General features: G+C 37.1%; 1 protein-coding gene across 4 annotated transcripts in view; it reads right to left on the bottom strand.

Moving 5' to 3' along the window:
- Window positions 1-20779, bottom strand: part of acss2 (acyl-CoA synthetase short chain family member 2) — a 36504-nt gene that overhangs the window by 1988 nt on the left and 13737 nt on the right. For 2 of the 4 annotated variants that reach the window (XM_067593375.1, XM_067593378.1), the window contains 16 exons: window positions 19128-19219; window positions 18733-18836; window positions 18552-18624; window positions 15896-15971; window positions 15601-15712; window positions 14393-14440; window positions 10977-11114; window positions 9540-9710; window positions 7156-7289; window positions 6901-7033; window positions 6587-6643; window positions 5673-5753; window positions 5445-5553; window positions 4251-4319; window positions 2530-2706; window positions 1365-1439 (listed from right to left, as the gene is read on the bottom strand). In XM_067593375.1, coding sequence (XP_067449476.1) covers window positions 1365-1439; window positions 2530-2706; window positions 4251-4319; window positions 5445-5553; window positions 5673-5753; window positions 6587-6643; window positions 6901-7033; window positions 7156-7289; window positions 9540-9710; window positions 10977-11114; window positions 14393-14440; window positions 15601-15712; window positions 15896-15971; window positions 18552-18624; window positions 18733-18836; window positions 19128-19219 — 1649 coding nt within the window. The remainder of the gene's footprint in view (window positions 1-1364; window positions 1440-2529; window positions 2707-4250; window positions 4320-5444; window positions 5554-5672; window positions 5754-6586; window positions 6644-6900; window positions 7034-7155; window positions 7290-9539; window positions 9711-10976; window positions 11115-14392; window positions 14441-15600; window positions 15713-15895; window positions 15972-18551; window positions 18625-18732; window positions 18837-19127; window positions 19220-20779) is intronic. The other 2 variants (XM_067593376.1, XM_067593377.1) reach the window with 2 other exon arrangements.

Below are 20779 nucleotides of genomic sequence, written 5' to 3'. Positions count from 1 at the left end.
GAAAAGGTGTCCATGTTTATATCTTCAGTAAGCTTGATTACTGTCACTCTGCCTTTACAGGTCTCTCTAAAAAGACAACCTGCAGCTGATTCAGACCCCTGCTGCTCAAGTCCTCACCAAGACTAACAAAGACCCCCCAAAAAAGTGAAGAAGTAAAGTGAATATTTCTGTAAAGACATCAGTCAAACCTTTACAACAATGAGGTGTCCTGGTAACCCTGACGTCCGGTGTTGTATATTTAATTATTTAATAATGTCACTTCTCTTTCCATGAAGTTATTTATAAGTTATAAAGTTCTGCATGATTTAGAATGCACCAGGACTTAAAAAAGAATTTTTAAGTCCTGCTTCAACTCTCAGTTCTTTTAAAATCTAAAACATCTCTTTTATTCTCCAGTTAAATGTTTTATTCAGTTATAGCCCATTTATGTCTTTTTACACAGCCATCATCATGTTTCTTTTATATCTTGCCTTTCTAAGTCTTATGTAAGGCACTTTGAGTTGACCTGTCATTGGAAGGTGTTTTACAAATAAACCTGCATCACCCTGTGTGAATGTTTGTTTACCTGTTTTTATCTACAGTTCAGGTAATTTATATACAGCAGATCTACTAAAACTGGTGGATGAGAGACAGAAGCTTGTTATAATGTCCATAATGATCAAGCAGAAAAGGTTGGAAATCATTTAGAATTGAAGATCAAAGTTATTTAACTGCTTTATAACTGTAGAACAATTAGGATTAAAATTCACACTGTAGCAGAAAAGAATCACGACGTTTTATTTGGTTTTTCTTCTCACTGGCTCGTATCAACAAATGTTTAAAGAGAAAGGTTGAATTGTTGAATCTTGCAGCCATACTTAAGCAGCAAGCTAATTTTCAAAGAAATTATTTGTACTGTAGATTATCCAGAGTAACTAGTAAATTCTTTTTGCATAGAGATGTTGCTGTTTTAGGTTGGAAGTATAAAATCTTACGGTTTTTTCTGAAAGCATCGACACCAACACATCAAACTAAATGCAGATTTTTGTCACTGTACTTGAATTTCAGTAAAAAACAAATGATAAACTATCATTTATTTGAACTTCTTTCCACTTTCCACCATTGATCGATTAATCACCATCACAAATAAAACTTTTCAAAATATCTGCACATTAAACCAAAAACTATCTGCATGGTCTGATACCACAAAGGATGAGTGAATGCAGAGTTTTTGTAATTTGGGGTGAACTGACCCTTTAAACTAAAATGAACCTAAATATATTAGTGCTGTATATCCTGCAGGTTTGGTTCCTTTCAAAAAGTATCAAACAACCTGCATTATTCTGACTTCAATCATTACATGTTTGTTTATTCGGTATCTTTACCAGATCTGGTCTTTGGGAGTCCTGGTGCGTTCTGGATGTAGTCTGGTGTAGCGATGGCACCGATCTTCTCCCTCACTGTTGACACACACACACACACTGAATTAGACTTAAGACTTTACAAATACACTTTTAATACCACATAGAATAAAATTTACTACCTTTTTCATGGTCAAACTGGTCAAAGAATAACAGAGAACCAGTAGGGACAATAAGGGCAACAAGTGTTTATCAAGTTCATTAATTTATTGATATTCATATCATATTTTTGTCAGGACTTCCCAGCTGAATATAACAATTATTGGTAATGTATTTAATCACTTAACATAATGAACAATTTAAGATTCTGCTAAAATCAGCTGGTCGATGAGTCCATCAACAGGGAAAAAATGACAAAATTCTCTGGTTTCAGCTTCTTAAATGTGAAAATGTTCTGGTTTGTTTGGTCCTTTATGACAGTAAACTGACAAAACAAGACATTTAAGGTTGCATCTTTGACTTTGGGGAAAAAGTTATCAACATGTCAGATCATCATTTTTATGGACCAAACAACTAACCTATGAATCAAGAAAATAATTGTCTACTTCGCATTCCTAGCTAAAATCTTGACCTAAACATAGTGAGTGGATGAGCTTCCTGCTACTGAAGCTACAGCATTGACAGTGACGGTGCTCACTGAAACTCATTCAACAGCTTCCTGCAGCTCAGTCCACTGTAGTTTATAGATGATACAGACGTCTCATATGTTCAAAAAAAGTTGTAACTGAATTGAATAGTCTATAGCAAGCAAATCAATTTTGTCAATGTCCCTAAAATAAAACACCTTTAACAGGGAAAAAAATGGAAGAAACCTCAGAGAGAGCAACAGGAGGGATTTCATTTTTTTTAATTAAATGCAAAACTTTTTAAACCTTCTGAGGCTTTTTTTTAATTGCACATAACAAAGAATATGATGAGATTCTTTTATGACCAAAGCCTGAAAAACCTTCAGTGATCCCATTTGATTTATTGACACACTGTTCAGGAGGATCAGAATCAGAGCTGGTCGTTTAAAAAGTCTCCAGTTTGCTTTCCGCTGAGACTTTTAGTGTCCTGAGATGATTTAAAAGCCGTTTCAGAAATTCTTCCAAAAATTTTGAGTCTTATAAAGTTTGTCACGTTTACTGACCTTGTTTTCTGAGCTCTGCCTCCAGCGTGCGGTTGTACGTCACTCCCTCAGTGAGAGTTACGAAGCAGTAGAGACTTTCTCCTTTGACAGGATGAGGTCTACCCACCACCGCGGCCTCGGCGACGGACTCGTGCTCCACCAGAGCCGACTCCACCTCCGCTGTACTCAACAAGTGACCTGCAGGAAACAAACACAAGGAGAACGGAGAGAGTGAAGCGGCTGACGTCTGAAGGTAAAGAATAATCTTCTCAGTTTATCGTGGAGGGAATTAAATTCTCAGGAAAACAAGAGAAGCGACTCTTTAAAGTTCAGTTCTTTGTTTCTAAGAAGCTATACGATGCATTCATAGTTGACATGTAGACTTATGAGATATTTTTCCATTTAGTAGTATCTTAGTGATTTTTAATACAGGAACATGATCTCTTAAAAGGTTATGAACGGCCATTTTTTATATTTTTCTGTTGGTTCAGCTCTGAACACGAGATTTGTAAAAAATAAGAAAAATACAGAAAATCGCCAGTTATCCTTTAAAGCCCCTGGAAAGGCAAATCCATGATTGGCTATTAATTATGTAATTTGGGGTGTAATGTGCATATTAGTTATAGTAGTTAGTATTATAGTAAACATCTAAAAAGTATGAGAACAGCCTTTGACATAGTCTATGTAGTTCTTTAGAAAGTTTCTCTCCCTTCCCTTGTTACTGGGTTGCAGTTAGGCGGGGCTAAGCGAGGGAATTTATGACGTAATAAATACCTGCCCAATCATATTTAGGAGAAGGATGATTGACGTGGCTATCCAGCCAAGCTGACTTCACAACACACTCTCGTCTCCCGCATGAGAAAACAATGCAGTGCACTTTTCTTTGCTTTTAGCTAGATTGAGAATTCAAATTAGCCTGATATGGTTTGAAAGTTACTGTGTTAAGCTAACTAGCAAACTTGGGTACACCATCCAAATCTGTATTAATCACGGAGTGGATAAGTAGTTCAAAAGTGTAGCATAGCAATGCTAATGCTAACCGTTTCATGTAAGTGAATGGAAGATGCTAAAATGATTAGCGTCATACTCTGGGAGGTATAGTTCAATAAAAACACAGATTTGGGTAGTTTAACCTGTTTTGCTAATTAGTCGATTATTCAAGCTTTCAACCAAGTAGGGTCCATTTGATAGATTTGGTAGTTTATTCCATATCAGCAAAACGTTTTAGTGAATGAATATAAAATAAAACGGTACTTGAGCTGAAAGTGAGCTGTCAATCAAACGTGATCTGGACACGCCCACACAGTCCTGAGAGATGCTTTGAGCAGCCAAATCAGCTGTTTCTGAGCTCAGTTTTCTGATAGATATGAATGTTTATTTTCATTCAGATTTTTGTGGATGTTTAATGAGACAATCAACTTTGATATCATATATGCATTTTTATGATTTCAAGCCACGTTTCCAGAGGATTTGAGATCAGATGTTTTATGTATTGTTATTCCTTAATTTTTAAGTACAACCTTCTTAGCTTGTCATGTATGTGTTTGCATGTGTGTGTGTAGAAGTGTGTTGTGCTGTCTGTTCAATGTCTTTGTTTTGTTTTCTAATATTTAGGGAAAAAAAACATTAATATAGGGAGAAAATAGTAAAGACAGCTTACTAACAAACACACACTAGTGACACACAGGTGTGATGCTAATTTAGATGATTTAAATCAAACAAGCTCAGCCAGTCAGTCTTACCTGAGACATTCAGCATGTCGTCTATCCTCCCTGTTATCCAGTAATAGCCGTCCTTGTCTCTACGGCAACCTGTAGATTAAAAAAAAAGAAACATATGAGACTTTGAAAAATAAACAATGAGAGTGTTTTAGATGTAAACTCGCAGCACAGTTGAGCCACAGTGCAGGGTGAAGGTGACTGGATGATTATTACTTTATTTTTCACTTTCATTTATACTGTAAGTTGAATTTAAGGTGGAAAATGTGACACAGACACACTTTAACATCCCTAAACTATTAAAGCCTCTAACCTTGAACTATCCAGAGTATTTTCAGTTCTTGTGAGTAAAAAGCCAATAAAAGTAATTTATCAAAACATCACAACAAGCATAAATTACATAAAAGTGATATTTTCAACTGTTACACAATCTCCCTCCACCTGTCAATCAGACGGTGTTTTACATGACTGTAACGGCCGGATGTAGCTTAAGTGTTTCATATTCCTGTAGACGTATTGACTGAGAAGGCGGTTCCCTAAACCAGCAGCGAATCTGATCACTAGCTTCATTCGTTAGTCTGTTGATTTTTTTTTTTTTTTGATCATTCGATCAGTTGTTTAGTCCATAAAATGTCAGAAAGTTATAAAAAATGTTGATCACTGTTTCCCAAAAGCCCCAGATCAAACTAAAATGTCTTGTTTTGTCCCGATCAACAGTCCACAACCCAAAGATATTCCTTTTTTCTTAAAAAATGACTCAAAAAATAATCAATTATCAAAACAGTACAGAATAATTTACTGTCAACTGACTAACTGATTAGTCTTCTATTTTTACATTTGTTTCCAGGTAAATATTATGCTATTTATGCTTTAAAAACAATATATAAAACATATAAATAAATTCCAATTCTGTTCAGAATTCATTATTTTTTTGCACAACAATAAAACTGGAACCTAGAAGAGTATTGATAAAGTGCCGGACTGATAAGTAGCATTGAAAAGAAGACAAGTATCAATCAATCTAATATCAATAAAATCTTCCAACACAGAGAGCTGAAGACTGTGGTTGTTATCAGGAGACGATCGCAGTTCTTCACTTGAAACTACATAAAGATTAATAAATAAATAAAACTTAAGAAGCATAAAAGAGAATAAGGAATTAAAACTGATATATTTCATCGGGGTCATCAGTGTTTTATCTGAGCAGCTTCGTCTCACCGTCTCCTGTGACGTAGTATCCGGGGAACTTCTTGAAGTAGGTGGTTTCAAACCTCTGCTGGTTTCCGTAGACCGTCCTCATCACGCCGGGCCACGGCTGTTTGAACACCTGTTTGAAGCCGGAAGCACACGTGACGAGTTAAGAGGGTGAAACACGGTTGTGTCGTAGATTTTTAATTAACAGACATCTTCTTCTGTATAAAGTAAAGACAGTGTAAAGTTCCTGACCAGGTATCCTTCACTCGGACCCTCCAGCTCCTCTCCTGACTCATTCAAGATGGCCGGCACGACTCCGAAGAACGGGAACGTCTGACGGACAGAAAAAGACAGACGATAGAGTTAAACTTCATCACTGTATATACATTATCTATACTGTTAGATTATTTATTTATTAAGACTTTAAAATTTGATTTCAATTAAATAATTATCTGACAGAAGACACTGATTGTTCTCTTCAACAGTTTAATCTGTTTTATTTACATCTTCAAACATAAATCATGATATTTTAGGAAGCAAAGGTTTGGCTCATTCATATAATTCAGGTTATATAAAGAAGTTATGGGATGCTCGCTTTGATTTTAAGTCTTTAATAAAAGAAATTAACACTTAATTCAGGAATTAATCTTTGTCATTAGGTCATTACATTCAGCCTGAATTCACATCTTTAACGTGTTTTTAGGGCTACAACTAACAACTTTCATTATCAATTAATCTGTTAATTATTTTCTCAATTAATCGTTTAGTTGTTTGGTGCATGAAATGTCAAATAATGGTGAAAAATGTTGATCCCTGTTTCCACAACACAAAGATATTCAGTTTACTGTCACAGAGGACTAAAGAAACCAGAACATAATATTATTTGAGAAGCTGGAATCAGAGAATTTGGAAATTTTCTTCCTCAAAAAAAAATGACTCAAAACAATTAACTGATTAATAAAATAGTTGGCAACTAATCGATTAATCGGTGCAGCTCTAATTGTTTTAATGTACTGTTAATAGTTTATCATTAAAAAAGGAATACAGCTGAAAGTCAGCTGCTTACACTGTACAAAACAGAGACAAAGTCAATGATTCACATTCACAGTACAGTAATAAAGCCCTCTAAATAAAAAGTGATTAAACACTGAGTGTGTTTTACTCACAGCAGATCCTGGTTTCATGGGTGTGGCTGCAGGTAGAGGAGTCAACACATGTCCACCCTGAAAGACAGAAAACAGAAACACCTTTTTAATCTCTCCACCAGAGGGCAGCAGAGCCGACAGTCTGCATCCTCTGCCTCAATTAATGTTGTATGTTTTAACTTCCCAAAGTAAGATGAAAGGATGAAGGTGAAGTGATTTCTTAATAAAAAAGATTGCAAAATGGAAAACAAAACCATCTCTATTATTTATAGATGTCAGTGTTCAGACTACTGAAAGCTTCTCAGTGATGGTCTGAGAATATAAATGTAACTGACGGTTTCTGTCTGCCAGAAGGTGTCGACGACGGGGCATCTCTTGTCTCCCACCACGTTGTAGTACCACTGCCAGGCCTCAGGGTTGATGGGCTCGCCGACCGTCCCCAAAACCTTCAAAGACTCTCGTTTATACCTGCAGAGAGAGAGAGAAACGCATATTAATGCCATTTACCTAAAAAAAAAAAGGGAAGTCAACATAAAGAACAGTAATGCCGAACATCACTGGAAGTCAACTTGTGATGACGATTGACTCACTTCTTCACCGGCTCGCTGCCGTACTTCATCAGCAGTCTGATGGCGGTGGGCGCTGTGTAGAACTTGGTCACGTGGTATTTGTCCACAATCTCCCACATACGGCTCACGTCTGGGTAGGTGGGCAGACCCTCAAACTGTAACACACACAAGCAAACAACATATTACATTTACTAAATCAACCTTCAGACTTCAGGCTTTGTTTACTCTGTGAAATCAAAGTGGTATAAAGTGTTAGTGGTAAAATAATTAATACATAAACAAATAGTTTAACTACAGTATTGCAGTTATTCCCATTATGATCTAATTTTGATGTGGATTTTGTATAATTAATTCAGTTTTTCCAGTCAGTTGGTCCAGACTGAAACATCTCAAAAACTATTGGATGGATTGCTATGCATCCTAATGAGTTTGGTGATCACTTCACTTTTCCTGTAGCGCCACCAGCAGGTCGACATTTTTGCTTGTTATTGAAATGTCTCAACAACTATTGGACGGATTGGCGTGAAATTTGGTTCATTTGTGGTCCCCAGAGGATGAACTGTAATAACTTTAGTGATCATGTGACTTTTCATTTACCTCATCATGAGGTAAAAATCATAATTTATCAAATACTTCAGTTTATGACAAAAAAAACCTAGCAAATGTTAGCATGCTAACATGCTAACATGACCTATTAAACAGACTTTATCATTGTGAGTATGTCATTCCTAAATAAGCCTGATAGAGTCACTAGCATGTGGCTGTAGACTCTTAGCCTTGTTAAACTAAAACTGAATATTTCATACACAATTGTTGTATTTTGTGCAAATTAAAATAATTCCAACAAACTGTATGTTACTGAAGAGCTGGTTTGAAAAATCATTGTTGTTTAGTTTAAATATATGACTTTTGTATATATACTTCTGCTTTTACTTAACTTTTTATTTTAGGTTAAGTTAGTTAAATTAGGTCTCTGATTTCATTACATGTGGGTTTGTCTCATTTCTGAAGTTAATCATTACTGACTCGACCTAAAAACGATGCAGCAAAGACTTTATCAGGAAATCCTGGTGTTAGCTCATTTCTAGGTAATACTCTATAACGGTGACTCATCATAACGAGTGCAGGTCAGCTGAAGCTGTAAAAGTGACTGACGGTAAACGTTGGCGTTAATGAGCTGAGGACAGTTCACAGGGCGGCTGTTAATCTCCTGTTTCAACTGCGTTCGTTAGAGCACGTTACCTCATCTTCATGAATCATCATCTCTAACTCACAGATAATACGGATCAAAACCTTTTCTATCAGTTTACTTTCTTTGCCAAGTTGAGAAAGAAAATTAAAAAATAAATGAAACAGCTGAGATGAATGATTGATTTTCATTCTTCTCCTTCATGTTAGACTAGTGATGTAAACTCCCCTCAAAGAGCAGGTTCATCCAGTCAAAGCAAAGAGATTAAGGCTTCATTTACACCTGTTATATGTGTTAACATGTGATCTGGATAATAACGTCAGGAGGTAGAGCAGGCTGTCCACTAATCATAAGATCAGCGGTTCGATTCCCGGTTCCTCCAGTCCACATGTCGATGTGTCCTTGGGTAAGATACTGAACCCCAAATTGCTCCTGATGGCTGTGTGCCATCAGTGTGGGAATGATTAGATTTCCTTAGATGGGCAGGTTGGGATCTTGCATTGTAGCCCCCTGTACTCATTCAGCGTGTGAATGGGTGAATGTGATTCGTAGTGTAAAAGCGCTTTGAGTGGTTGGAGGACCAGAAAGGCGCTATACGAGTACAGTCCATTTACCATTCATGGGTCTTGGCATTTACACCTGATCCATTAATAAACATTCACCTTCTCTCCATCCCAGGTTAAGTAAAGCAACGCCATCAACAGGCTTCATTTTTAAATATGTTTTGCAAAGGAAAACTTGCCGGCTGCTTCAGTTAGCAGGAAGAAGACGGAGTGAGATCACTTTTCAACTTAGTGGGTGGATTTTTTTTTTTTTTAAGAATCTGTCCGTGCATCCTGACAGAGATACGATCATATTATGATGATAATGCCATTTGTGTGCATTAACACCTGCATTAACGCATGTTTTCTCTGATCCAGATACAGATTACATTAATGGCCTTTCCATCCTGCCTGAACAGATTAATGAACAAAAGCTGCTTCCACCAAACAAATATCACAGAACAATAAGTCACCTCTCTGATGGCACTGAAGGAAACTCACTAACACACGTATCAGCTGAGGAAAAAGATTCAAACGGCAACATTTTTCACAATCGTCAGCTGTTATTCAGACAAACACCTGCGACCAGTCACGACAGACTGAACATCTGCTGAATTGGTTGTGTAAAAACAGGAAGTTCAGTAATCCCAGTAGTCCCTTCCGCCTGCACTCACCAGGACGCTGGTGGCTCCGTTGGCCAGCGGGCCGTAGGTGATGTAGGAGTGTCCGGTGATCCAGCCGATGTCTGCCGTGCACCAGTAGATGTCGTCCGGCTGGTGGTCAAACACCAGCTTGAAGGTGGTGGCAGTGTAGAGCATGTAGCCGCTGACGGTGTGAAGAACACCCTGAAGAAGAGAGACGGGACGATGTCATGTATAAACACAAACGATGAGTGAGAGAAGACGCAGTTATTTGTTGGTCTGATGCACCAACATGAAATTCAATGGACCAATAATAATAATTTCCTGCTGGTTTTGGCCCAAATTCAAACAACTTCACACCTTAATCTGTATTATACTATATGAGGCGAAAAAAGAAAAAGCTGTGTTAAAGGTATGATATGGAGGATTTGTTGGCCTACAAAACCACAATTTTGTAGGTTTTCTGAAGTTTTAGTAGTTTAAGCTTCAGAGTTTCAGCTCCAGCTTTTTCCCTTGATAATTAATAACTTCTTAAAAATAAAAATATAGTTTAGAAGCCGACTCTGACATGTCAGATGTTTCTCAAAATCACATGAACTCACTACAAACTACGAACATGTCGATGCACAAGATGCAGAGTTGATAAACATCTGTTGACGTTTCCACTATGTACCAGTTGTGCTACAACGCGGAACAAACATCGATACGGTCCTTGAAAATAATCAGAAATGATAAAAGAAGAAGTTGCTGCCACTTCAGAACAAAACACAGCAGATAAATGATGTTCGACTAATATATGAAAAATAATATTTACTTTTAAAGTCATTTCAGTTAAGAAAAATGCAGAGTTTGATCCTTTTTTGATAATTTGATTAATATTTCCATCTATACAGTGTCAAGACATGGTCAAACTAACATTTTAATATTTCAAAATACTGAATTTACAACATTAAATCCTCACATTTCAGATGCTTGAACCAACACGTTTTTGCTTGACAACGTGTTGACAAACTGTTGTTGATTGATTTTCTGTTGATTGATTAATTAACATAGATCATGAACATCTACAAATTCAAGTTTTCAAAAAACAAGATAAAGAAAAATAGAATCATGAGCTACAACGACCAGTTAATCGACAGAAAATTAATCTGTAAGTATTTTGATGATCTGTTAATCTTTCCAACCATAAATATTAAACTTTCTTTGGTTACAGTCTCTTAAATGTGAGAATTTGCTGCTTTTCATTGTCTTACGTTACAGTGATTGAATATCTTCAGGTTCTGAACTGTGGGTTGATAACATCACGTTGGGCTTTCTCACCTTTTCTGATGTTTTATACACCAAACAATTAATCGATTGAGAAAATAATGAGCAGATTAACTGATGATGCCGTCCTATTTGTGGAACGTGTGCAAAAACATCACAGCTCTGATGTTTGATTCTGTGTGTGTTTGTGTATTAAAACGCTACCTTCGGTTTGCCGGTGGAGCCGCTGGTGTAGAGGATGAAGAGAGGATCTTCAGACTCGCACCATTCTGGTTCACACTCGTCCGACGCTCCACGCACCAGAGCGTGCCAACACAGATCCACCTCCGGGTTCCACGGGACCTGATACAACGTAACACACATAGATACAAACAGGACAGGACGAGTAAACACACATATTCAACTAGTTATTGATAAAGACCTCGCCAATCAATCACCAAACACTCAAAAAACAAAACAAAACATCTCTACAATCTAAAAAACACAAAAGTGAAAAAAGGTTAGTTTGACAGACACGCCTCAGGAGAAAGTTCAAAGAGAGAAAAACAAGTGACAACTGTAGATCTGACTGAGTGAATAAAGCAAAACAAAGTTAGTAGTGAAGTTATAAACATGTACGTTTTGTTTTAACTTATTTGCTGTTTGTTCATCAGAGCTGCGTCACTTCCTGCTTTATACTGAAGACCACCGAAGAAAAAATTACTAAATACATATCTATTTGAGGGAATAATAAAAAAAGCAAATTTTATCTGCTTTTTGTTGGGGGTTTTTTGTTGTTTTTGTAAATTTTTTGGTGTTTTGCCTTTATTTGAGAGTCAAGTTAATGAGACAGGAAACAAGGGAAGAGAGAGAGGATGTGACATGTAGCAGGATTCAGGAATCGAACGTTGCAGTTATACGATATGCGCCTTATGCGCCCGCAAATTTAAAGATATCGAGCAACGAAGAGAGATAAAGAAGATTTAGGTTGAGTGAAAAACAGATTCAGTCATATAATCAATCACGACTCCAAAGAATCTTTCTAATTACTTAAAAGTGTTTCAGTTTGCCTACGAGTGATGAACGGTTGGTTTCGGAGGTTTTTGGATCAATTTCATTTGCCTTCATTTGCCAAAAGCAATCAATGAGTCCCGGAAAAGCAAGTGAGCTCCTTTCAGACAGTAAATCGACTCAGGTCTGACGTCCACACAGAAATACATCTCCCATAATGCTCCTCTACAGAGCTGATCAATGTCATCAACTAATCTGATAATCGATTAATCGTTTTGAGTCATTTTTTAAAGAAAAAAAAAGTCCAAATTCTCTGATTCCAGCTTCTCAAATATGAATATTTCTGGTTTGTTTAGTCCTTTATGACAGTAAACTGAATATTTTTGGATTGTGGACAAAACAAGACATTTGAGGACGTCGTCTTGGGGTTTAGGAAACAATAACCAACATTTTTCAACATTTTATGGACCAAAAAACCAATAAATTGATCGAGAAAATAATCGACAGATTCATTGATAATGAGAACAGTTACAGCACAGTAAGAGGAACTTGAGTTAAGATTTTTTTGGTCAAACTATTTGAATGTTGTCTTTATTGCCTTTAATCACACTGAGCGGTTTGGTTGAACACAGTATATATTGATTATCAATAATACCCAAGTGAAACAAGATGCTTTTATTACCAAGAGCCACAAATGGGAATTAACATAAAGTCAATGAACATTTTAAAACACTTTGTAGCTGAATTAATATTGATACTACATTAATTATTAATATTATATTAATATTAAAAACAAATAGACTCAAGCTTTGCCTCCACAGAAACTGAGTTAATGTACAATAAGTTTATGCAAACCAAGTATTAAACCCCCCCAAACCTACAACAACAGACCTCTGACTCCTCCTGATTCGTGGTGTTTAAGTGAAGAAGAAAAGTGTTTTATTAGTGTTATTAGTAAGAAACACACACACACACGACATCGTTCAGACACAACAGCTCAAAGCTCCCGACACAAACTCTGTGAGTGTGATCGAAGGTGGAAGTTTACAACCACGACACGGAGCGTGTGTTCACAACAGATACAAAAAGATACAAAAGAAAGAAAAGTGTGTTAATACAAATCAATATCAGAGAATTTACATTTTTATTCCGATGAGTTCAGACAGTCAGGAAGAACATTTGAGAACATGAGTAACTCTGAACTTCACTATAGTGCTTTTATATCTATATTTATCTACTTATCTTCATTTATATTCATATTGAAGCTCAAACTTTCACTAATCCAATAACTCATTATTACAGCTACGTTTAGTTAGTATTTTTCTTTCATATAAGCTATAAAGATGATGGTTTTATTCCACTGCTGAGTGGATACGTGTATATTATTACAGACTGATAATCAGGGCTGGATATTGTTATTGATCTCCTGATTTGATTCAATTCACAAAGATCAGAATTGATTAATTTCAATTTAGATTAAATTAAATACTAATATTACATCCTGGGAAATTTAATCTTCTTCTACATTCATCAAATGAGCAACACTGCTGTTTCTTTGAATATAAAATACTGTAAAATGAACATTACAACCAAGGATTTTTTTTGGGGGGGGGGGTGCAAAAAGCCTAAAACATGATATCTTTGTGCAAAACAGTTGAGTGATATTAATAAAACACCTGCACCACTTGCAAAGGCGTCAGTATTATGCTAAAAACGCCATCACATACAGTTGCAGTTGAATTTTCGATACCAGATACATCCAACTTTAAAGATAAACGTGAGCACAGACAGCAGAAACTAGAAGTCTGCTCACTGATTCATCTGCACTGTTTGTATTTGTGTTTACAGAGTCTGATAAATGAAGACCGTTGCTGCTAGCTAGCGTTAGTTAGCGTTAGCTCCCTGGCAGGTAGACACAGATTAAATAAAATAGAACCCAAACATTGTTCAGTCGGCTTCACGTCTCGTAGCTGGAGATAATATCTCATAAACAAAAACAGCGAGAGCCAAAGTCAGCAAAGCATCCTCGATCATCACAGTCCTGAAAGCTGCTCTGGACTGAAACCTTCACAGTTTACAGGACTGTCGGGACTCAAAGCAGCTGATATAGAAGCTTTCATCTACGTTACTTTTTAACTTAAAATGCCTTTTTGTGCACGATGTGAGTTCACTGAATAAAGATGCAAATACAAAAAAATCAATCTCTAGATTTTAAATAATCGATTATGAATCATTCAAATAAGGTTTTTTTTTTATCCAGCCCTACTGATAATATGATCATCACAAATTTAACCAAAGTTCACTCTTGTATATAAACTCAAGAGATATTTTTCAAGTTCACAAACGTCTGAACCGTCATAGGAATAAAACTGCTGTTTCAGGGTAAAAACAATAAATCATCAATACTAGTAAAATATTAGAAATGTTTATAGAATAACAGATTGAAGTGCAAACAAGTCATGAAAGATAAATAAAATAAAAGCCTCTAAAGATTTAATTGATTTTATTCTTTCTACCCTGCAGCAGTGATTCTGTAAATTCTGCTTGTGAGTGAAATTCCCTTAAAAAACAAAAAAAACAAAAAAAAGAAGTTATGGGGTTTTAGTGGAGGGAGGAGGTTATGAAAATACCTGCGGAACAGGACGCGTTTTCTTTACTCTCCCTGTCTGTTTCTCCTGCTGGTCGGAGGGAGGAAAGGAAGAGGAAGAGGAGGAGGAGGAAGGAGAAGTTAATGAGGGAGAGCGTTTAATTTAAAAGAAAAACCCAAAATGAAGAACACAAAGTTAAAAACAGGGTCCACAATGTCACATCAAGTTATGACATTGAGAGAAGTTTTAGGAATTTTTGCAGGAGTGATTATGTGTGAAATGTAGAAGTTACGAAGGTTTTAAAACAACAACAACAACAACAACAACAACAACAACAAAGATCCAATAAATCACTTTTACAAAGAAAACATACAAACAGTTGAGGAAAAAGTTGACAGTTTAACAACCGACTGAGCGTCTTTATTAACATCAACGATGTACACAAAGAAATAAAGTTATATTGAAAGACTGGTGATAGTTTATATTTGTGTTGTCAGTAAATCCCATGAAAAGACTAAAACCTTCAAATAAACACTTAGTGACTTTCCTTCCTCATCTGTGGTTTTATTAATCAATGAGTCCATCATCAGAGAATTAATAATAGATTATCAATATAGCTGACTAACTGTTTTAAGTCATTTTTTAAAGGAAAAAAAGATTCTTCAACAACAAAATAACCGTCAGTATGCATGTAGGTATGTGTGAGTGTATGTGTATGTATGTATGTGTGTGTGTGTGTGTGTGTGTATGTGTGTGTGTGTATGCATGTGTGTGTATGTATGTGTGTGTATGTATGTATGTATGTATGTATGTATGTGTGTGTGTATGTGTGTGTGTTCATGGTGATGAAGGAACAGGTCAGCGATGTGACTCATTAATGTGTTTTTAATAGTTTCTGGGCGGTCCAGAGGAATAAGAATCAGGCTTTGATACTTGTTAGTAGATCAGTTCATTGCTGGTTTTGGTCTTTTCATGAGATTTGTTGACAATAAGAAACATATAGAATAACCAGCCTTTTTATTTCATAAATGAGTGTAGAATTAGTATCATTTAAATGTGTGTTTTACCTGACAAACATGAGAGAAGCAAAGCAAAAAGCTTAAATCACCTGAACACATACACCATGATATAGTGATACAGTTTAACCACAGCTGATCAAACTAACGCTTCAATCGCAGGTCGCAGTGACTCACAGATGTCTTTTGACCTGCGTGAAACGGCTCAGTTTAGGTTTTTAGTTTGTTGTTTACCTGCAGATCAGGACAGTGGCGTTTGGCGGGAGGAGACTGAGAACCCAGAGGAGACTCTTCTGCGTCTTTGGACAAGTGTTTCAGCATGATACACCTCTGAACCGGAAAACCCCTGCAGACACAGAGAGGGACGTGGTTTTCATTACACTTTCATAAAGCTGTTTGAGGCTAGACTGAAGTTCATTTTATGGTTTGGTAAAGCTTGGAGTGTGTATGTGCTACGTGTGTGTGTGTGTGTGTATGTATGTGTGTGTGTGTGTGTGTGTGTGTGTGTGTGTGTGTGTGTGCAGCTTACTTGTCTCTGCATTTCTGCAGCGCTTCGTCAGCTAACAGCTTCAGGTTGATCAGCTTATCTCCTCGATAGAAGCCATCTGAACAAATGAGATGAACAAAGAGTGACAGAAATGAAAAGAGAGACAGAAGGAGTGAGAGAGAGCAAGGAGGGAAAATGTATCCTGCTGTCAGACCATAATGGTGCACTGGTATGTTTAAGCTAACAGCTGATGTTAGCCTGTTAGCCGTGCTAGCTCCAGCAGCATTATTAAACCTGCCCACATTATTTCCAGGCCTATAAGCTGTTATATATGAGTGATTCACTTTTTAATCAAACTTTTTTCATCATCTTTAAAGATCACACACATATTTCAACACATATAATAATAACTTGTATGTTTTTTCCCACAAAAAAGTAAAATTACCCAGTTAAAATTTCTTAAAAGTACATGTTCATTCACCCTGAAGGTTACTTAAGTTTGTTTAGAAATGGCTCCAAAGACTATGTTCATTTTACAATAAATATAATCACTATTTTTCACGCTCGTATTGATCAGACTCTGACCCAGACATTGTACATTTCTCAAATAATTTTCTGTACAAATTCAAGAATTTGTGATATGTAGCACAACAAGCTAGCAGGGCGGCGTCGCTCATGCGCGGTGACCTCTTCCTGACACAGAAATACTTTCCAGAGTGAAAACTTGACGCTGTTATTAGTCTTCTGAGCCGTTTCTGAACAAACTGACGTGATCACACTCTGTCACACAGTGCAGCGACGCAGCTCACTGACGTGTTTTTAATAGTTTTTGGACAATAACAGAGGAATAAGATATATCGGGCTTTGATTCACACACAATACTTGTTAGTAGATCAGTTCATTGTTGGTGAGATTTACTGACAATAAGAAAAATGTAGAAAATCACCAGACTGATCTTTCACATTCCTACAAAACAGAGGCTTTATTCTTTGTTAATAAAGCGTCTGGATGTGCAGCTCTTCAGATAAGCTGTGGCCTCAATCCCTGCACCTTTATGAGCAGTTAAGATAGTTAACAAAACTTTATCTACTGTAGTAAAACTCAGAGATTTTAACTCAGTGTGCTCTCATTACCTTCTTTACAAGGTAATAAAACTCTCTGAGAACGCTGCCAGTCAGTCAGGATGAAAGGCACCAACTGAGGACTCTATGATCCGCTTACAGGATTTCTATGAATGAGAAAAATGTGCATGTATGTGTGTGTGTGTGTGTGTGTGTGTGTGTGTGTGTGTGTGTGTGTGTGTGTGTGTGTGTGGGCTCCAACCACAGGCCTTCAACCCAGTGGATTAACAGATTTATATCCCCAGACTCTAATCCAGCTAATAAGACTTTGATTACTGGTCATAACTCCTTTGAAGCGTTCAGTCCGACTAGAGTGACGCTGCGGCGTCGTGCAACAGCTGACCTAACCTGCTGCTAACAGCCACAGCTGCTGGAGTGTCATTTAGCAAGACACTGAACCACTTCCTCAGTCACTGGGGTCTCATATTGAATGGAAAGTGAATGGCTTTATTTCCTCTGCTGTTGTTACTATTGCAGGTATGTTTTAAATGAAACAAGGAGCATTCTCATGTGTGACGGCTCTCTTCATCCCTGCACCTTATTGTCTTTTTACTGTATCTGTTCTTATTCTGTACATTGAATATTATATTGGAGAATCTGTTTTATTGTTTGTTTTCTTTTTTCTTAAAGTGAAATATCTTCCTTCCAGAATCAATGTAATTGCTCCATTAGTCATTGAAAGTATCGTGAATAATTGTTGTAAATATTAGAGATATTAGAGAAAAATCAATTCATATCTTCTATGATTCTGAATTGATTCATAAATGTTAAAAATGTTCTAAAAGTTCGTCAATAACGTGATGTTGACAGATCTGAACTGTCACCCGGACGCTCTACAGCTCACATGTTAGAGAAATGTTGTAGTTCATCTTCAGAAAAGCGAAATGTTTGGGTGCATTTTAGATTTAATGACTAAAATAATCACCGTCACTCAGAGACGAACTAGCAGCGTTCAGCAGTAACGAACCAGATCAGCTGATCAACACATACGCTGCAGCTTTAAGACGACTTAAACCAACTCTGGGAAAAAGAAAATCGTAAGAAAGAAAAACTGGAAGATGTTTTAAAAATCAAAAAAAGCTGCGTCCTCAGTGAACTGTAACGTTAACCTTCATCAAGGTCATTTATCTTAACTGACAGTTATGTTTCATATTGCATTGCAGTGGAGTAAGGACACTGATGAATTGTTTGGTACACAGTGTAGTGGAGTAAAAGTAGACTCCCCTTTTCTATTCATTCAACCTGTTTTGAATCAAACACCAAGAATCTGAATCGAATCGTGAGATTCCCACGTCTAGTAAATATTGTGATTCTCTCTGACTCTTTTAAATTCAATCTATTATAAATTTCTTTGTACAAGAATTGTGCAAATGACAATAAAGCCTCTTGAATCTTGAGAGATTTCTACTTACAGTACGCTGTATGTTATTTAAATTATGTTGCTGTTGTTTAAAACACTCATCATCGATCGCAATGAAGGAATGTGTCTGATACGTCTCCTACTGTTGTCGGTTTGACTCTCTTCATGAGATTTATTGATGATAATAAAGAGATAAGTTGCTGTGATAAATACTGACCCGCTGTGATGAGCAGTGAACACTGTGAGTCCAGGATCCTCTCACACAGAGACTCAGCAGAGAAACCTGCAAACTGGAAACACCAGTGAATTAAGTCTTAGATATCAGATAAAGAGACATTTATCTCCCTCTGGAATAATATCATTGTGAACGTACACAACATCACATATTTCTAACTCACCACTATGGAGTGAACGGCTCCGATGCGGACGCAGGCCAACATGGCTACCACCAGCTCCACCACCATGGGCATGTAAATGGACACACGGTCGCCCTTCTTCACTCCTGCAGACAAGAACGGACGGACGGGTGAGGGACAGAATATCCAGTACAGTTTCAAGGTACTTTACTCTGAAAATCCCAATTTATGTTACTTCATATTTCTACTCGACTACATCTGGAGGCAAATATGCCACCACCATCCTGTGTGGAACTCATCTCACCTTCATTGTCTTCATGTAACTGATTGAGGAAACGCTGACTTTTAAATTGACAAAGACACTGATAGATACATATCTGGTGTATCAGATTGGTGCATCCATAGTTTTTGGTGTAAATCAGGTAGTTTTAACCTACCCTGCGACTTCAGGACGTTGGCAAACTGACAGACCCTCTGCAGCAGCTCTCTGTAGGTCACCGTCAACTCATCACCGGGCTCGTTTCCTTCCCTGAAAGAAACAAGAAAAATACTTTAAAATTTATGGAAAACATCATATTTTGACATCTCGTTTTGTCTGATCAACAGCCCAAAATCCAACCAAAAATATATTCAGTTTACTATCATGTATGACGCAGAAAAGCTTCATCATATCTGAGAAGCTGCAGCATCAACAATCCAGCAAATGTTTAGTATTTTTGCTTCATCTTATGATTCTCTGATGCTGTTGAAGTGTGATCTGAGGGTAACATTTACTTCTGAAGACTGGATCAAGGTTTGTGATGGCATTTTTTCAATTTCTATACATGAACAGTTTTACATGATTCTACACATTAATCCTGTCTGTCTAATAAACTCAAAGAAAACCCTACTGCTCCTCCCACTTTAAAGTTTTAATGCTGAGCTCCTGAACTCAAGTCTTCCTGAGTTCTTCCTTCATATATTGTCTTTCTTGATCAGACTTAGTACAATCTATGTGCATATATCGGCATCGGCAATCAGCCACAATGAGTTGGAAATATCGGATATCGGCTCATTTTTGCCCTCGGGCCACCGAACAGGTTCAAGCAGCCACTGCCAGTCATAGCTGAAACGTTTGAGTCGTTGTCACCACATGTCTCAACCACCAACACAAAAACAGCAGTTACAAACCAAACAACCCCAAACATTTAAACATCTCTCTGCCCTTTGTTTGGTAAAAGTGCATCCCAGTTGTGAAACATGATTCTTCTAAACTTTCCCCTTTTTCACAACAGAGTATTATCTTGGGCGTTTGAGGAACTGTGTGCTTGCAAAAGCTTCATTTAAGGTCACACACCCATATACACACAAACACACACACACACACACTCTCTCTCGCTCAATTTGTAGGAGTTAGATTAATAAAAATGTCTCGAGCGCAGACAGAGACGTAAATAAACTGTGACAGCGGTGCCTCTCTACATTATCAAACACAGTCACGGTCTTAAGTGAGCCTCGTCCGGCTCGTCTCTCTGCATCAAAGTCTGCAAACTGAAAAACGTGACCGACAGTTCGGGACGGGAGGAGGAATCAGGGTCCGAAGCTGCGTCCCAGTTTTGTTCTACAGATCAACAGTTTTTTTTAGAAGGAGAGAGGAGTCACTACAGATTACTTCCACTGTAAATTAATTTGTCATTTAGAGCTGAAACTATTAACGGATTAGTGGATTGAAAGGAAATGAACCTGCAACTTGTTAGATAATTAAATAATCAATAAAGTCTACTGCTGCAGAGTTCATCACTACGGGCAACGCATTACACACTGACAGCTCATACTTGGGTGTGTGTAAGCAAGAAATCAATGTATTCATTTCCTGTTAGTTTCATTTTCTATTAACAGGAAATGATGCAATACATATTCTGATGAATCAATCAAACTGCTTTATTGGAACGCCGCTTTCAACTAAACTTTGCCAAGACTGAGCAAAGTTTGTTTCCAAAGATGTCGTATTTTACAGTCTTACTCAAGTTCTTACTGGAGCTGTTTGGACACCTTCCACAATTTATTACGAAACTACGCATCACCCCTCCAAGAAAATAGGATGCTTTAT

Source organism: Thunnus thynnus, chromosome 6, assembly GCF_963924715.1.
Source record: "Thunnus thynnus chromosome 6, fThuThy2.1, whole genome shotgun sequence".
Taxonomy (NCBI): Eukaryota; Metazoa; Chordata; class Actinopteri; order Scombriformes; family Scombridae; genus Thunnus; species Thunnus thynnus.
This window is presented reverse-complemented; position numbering and strand designations above follow the sequence as displayed.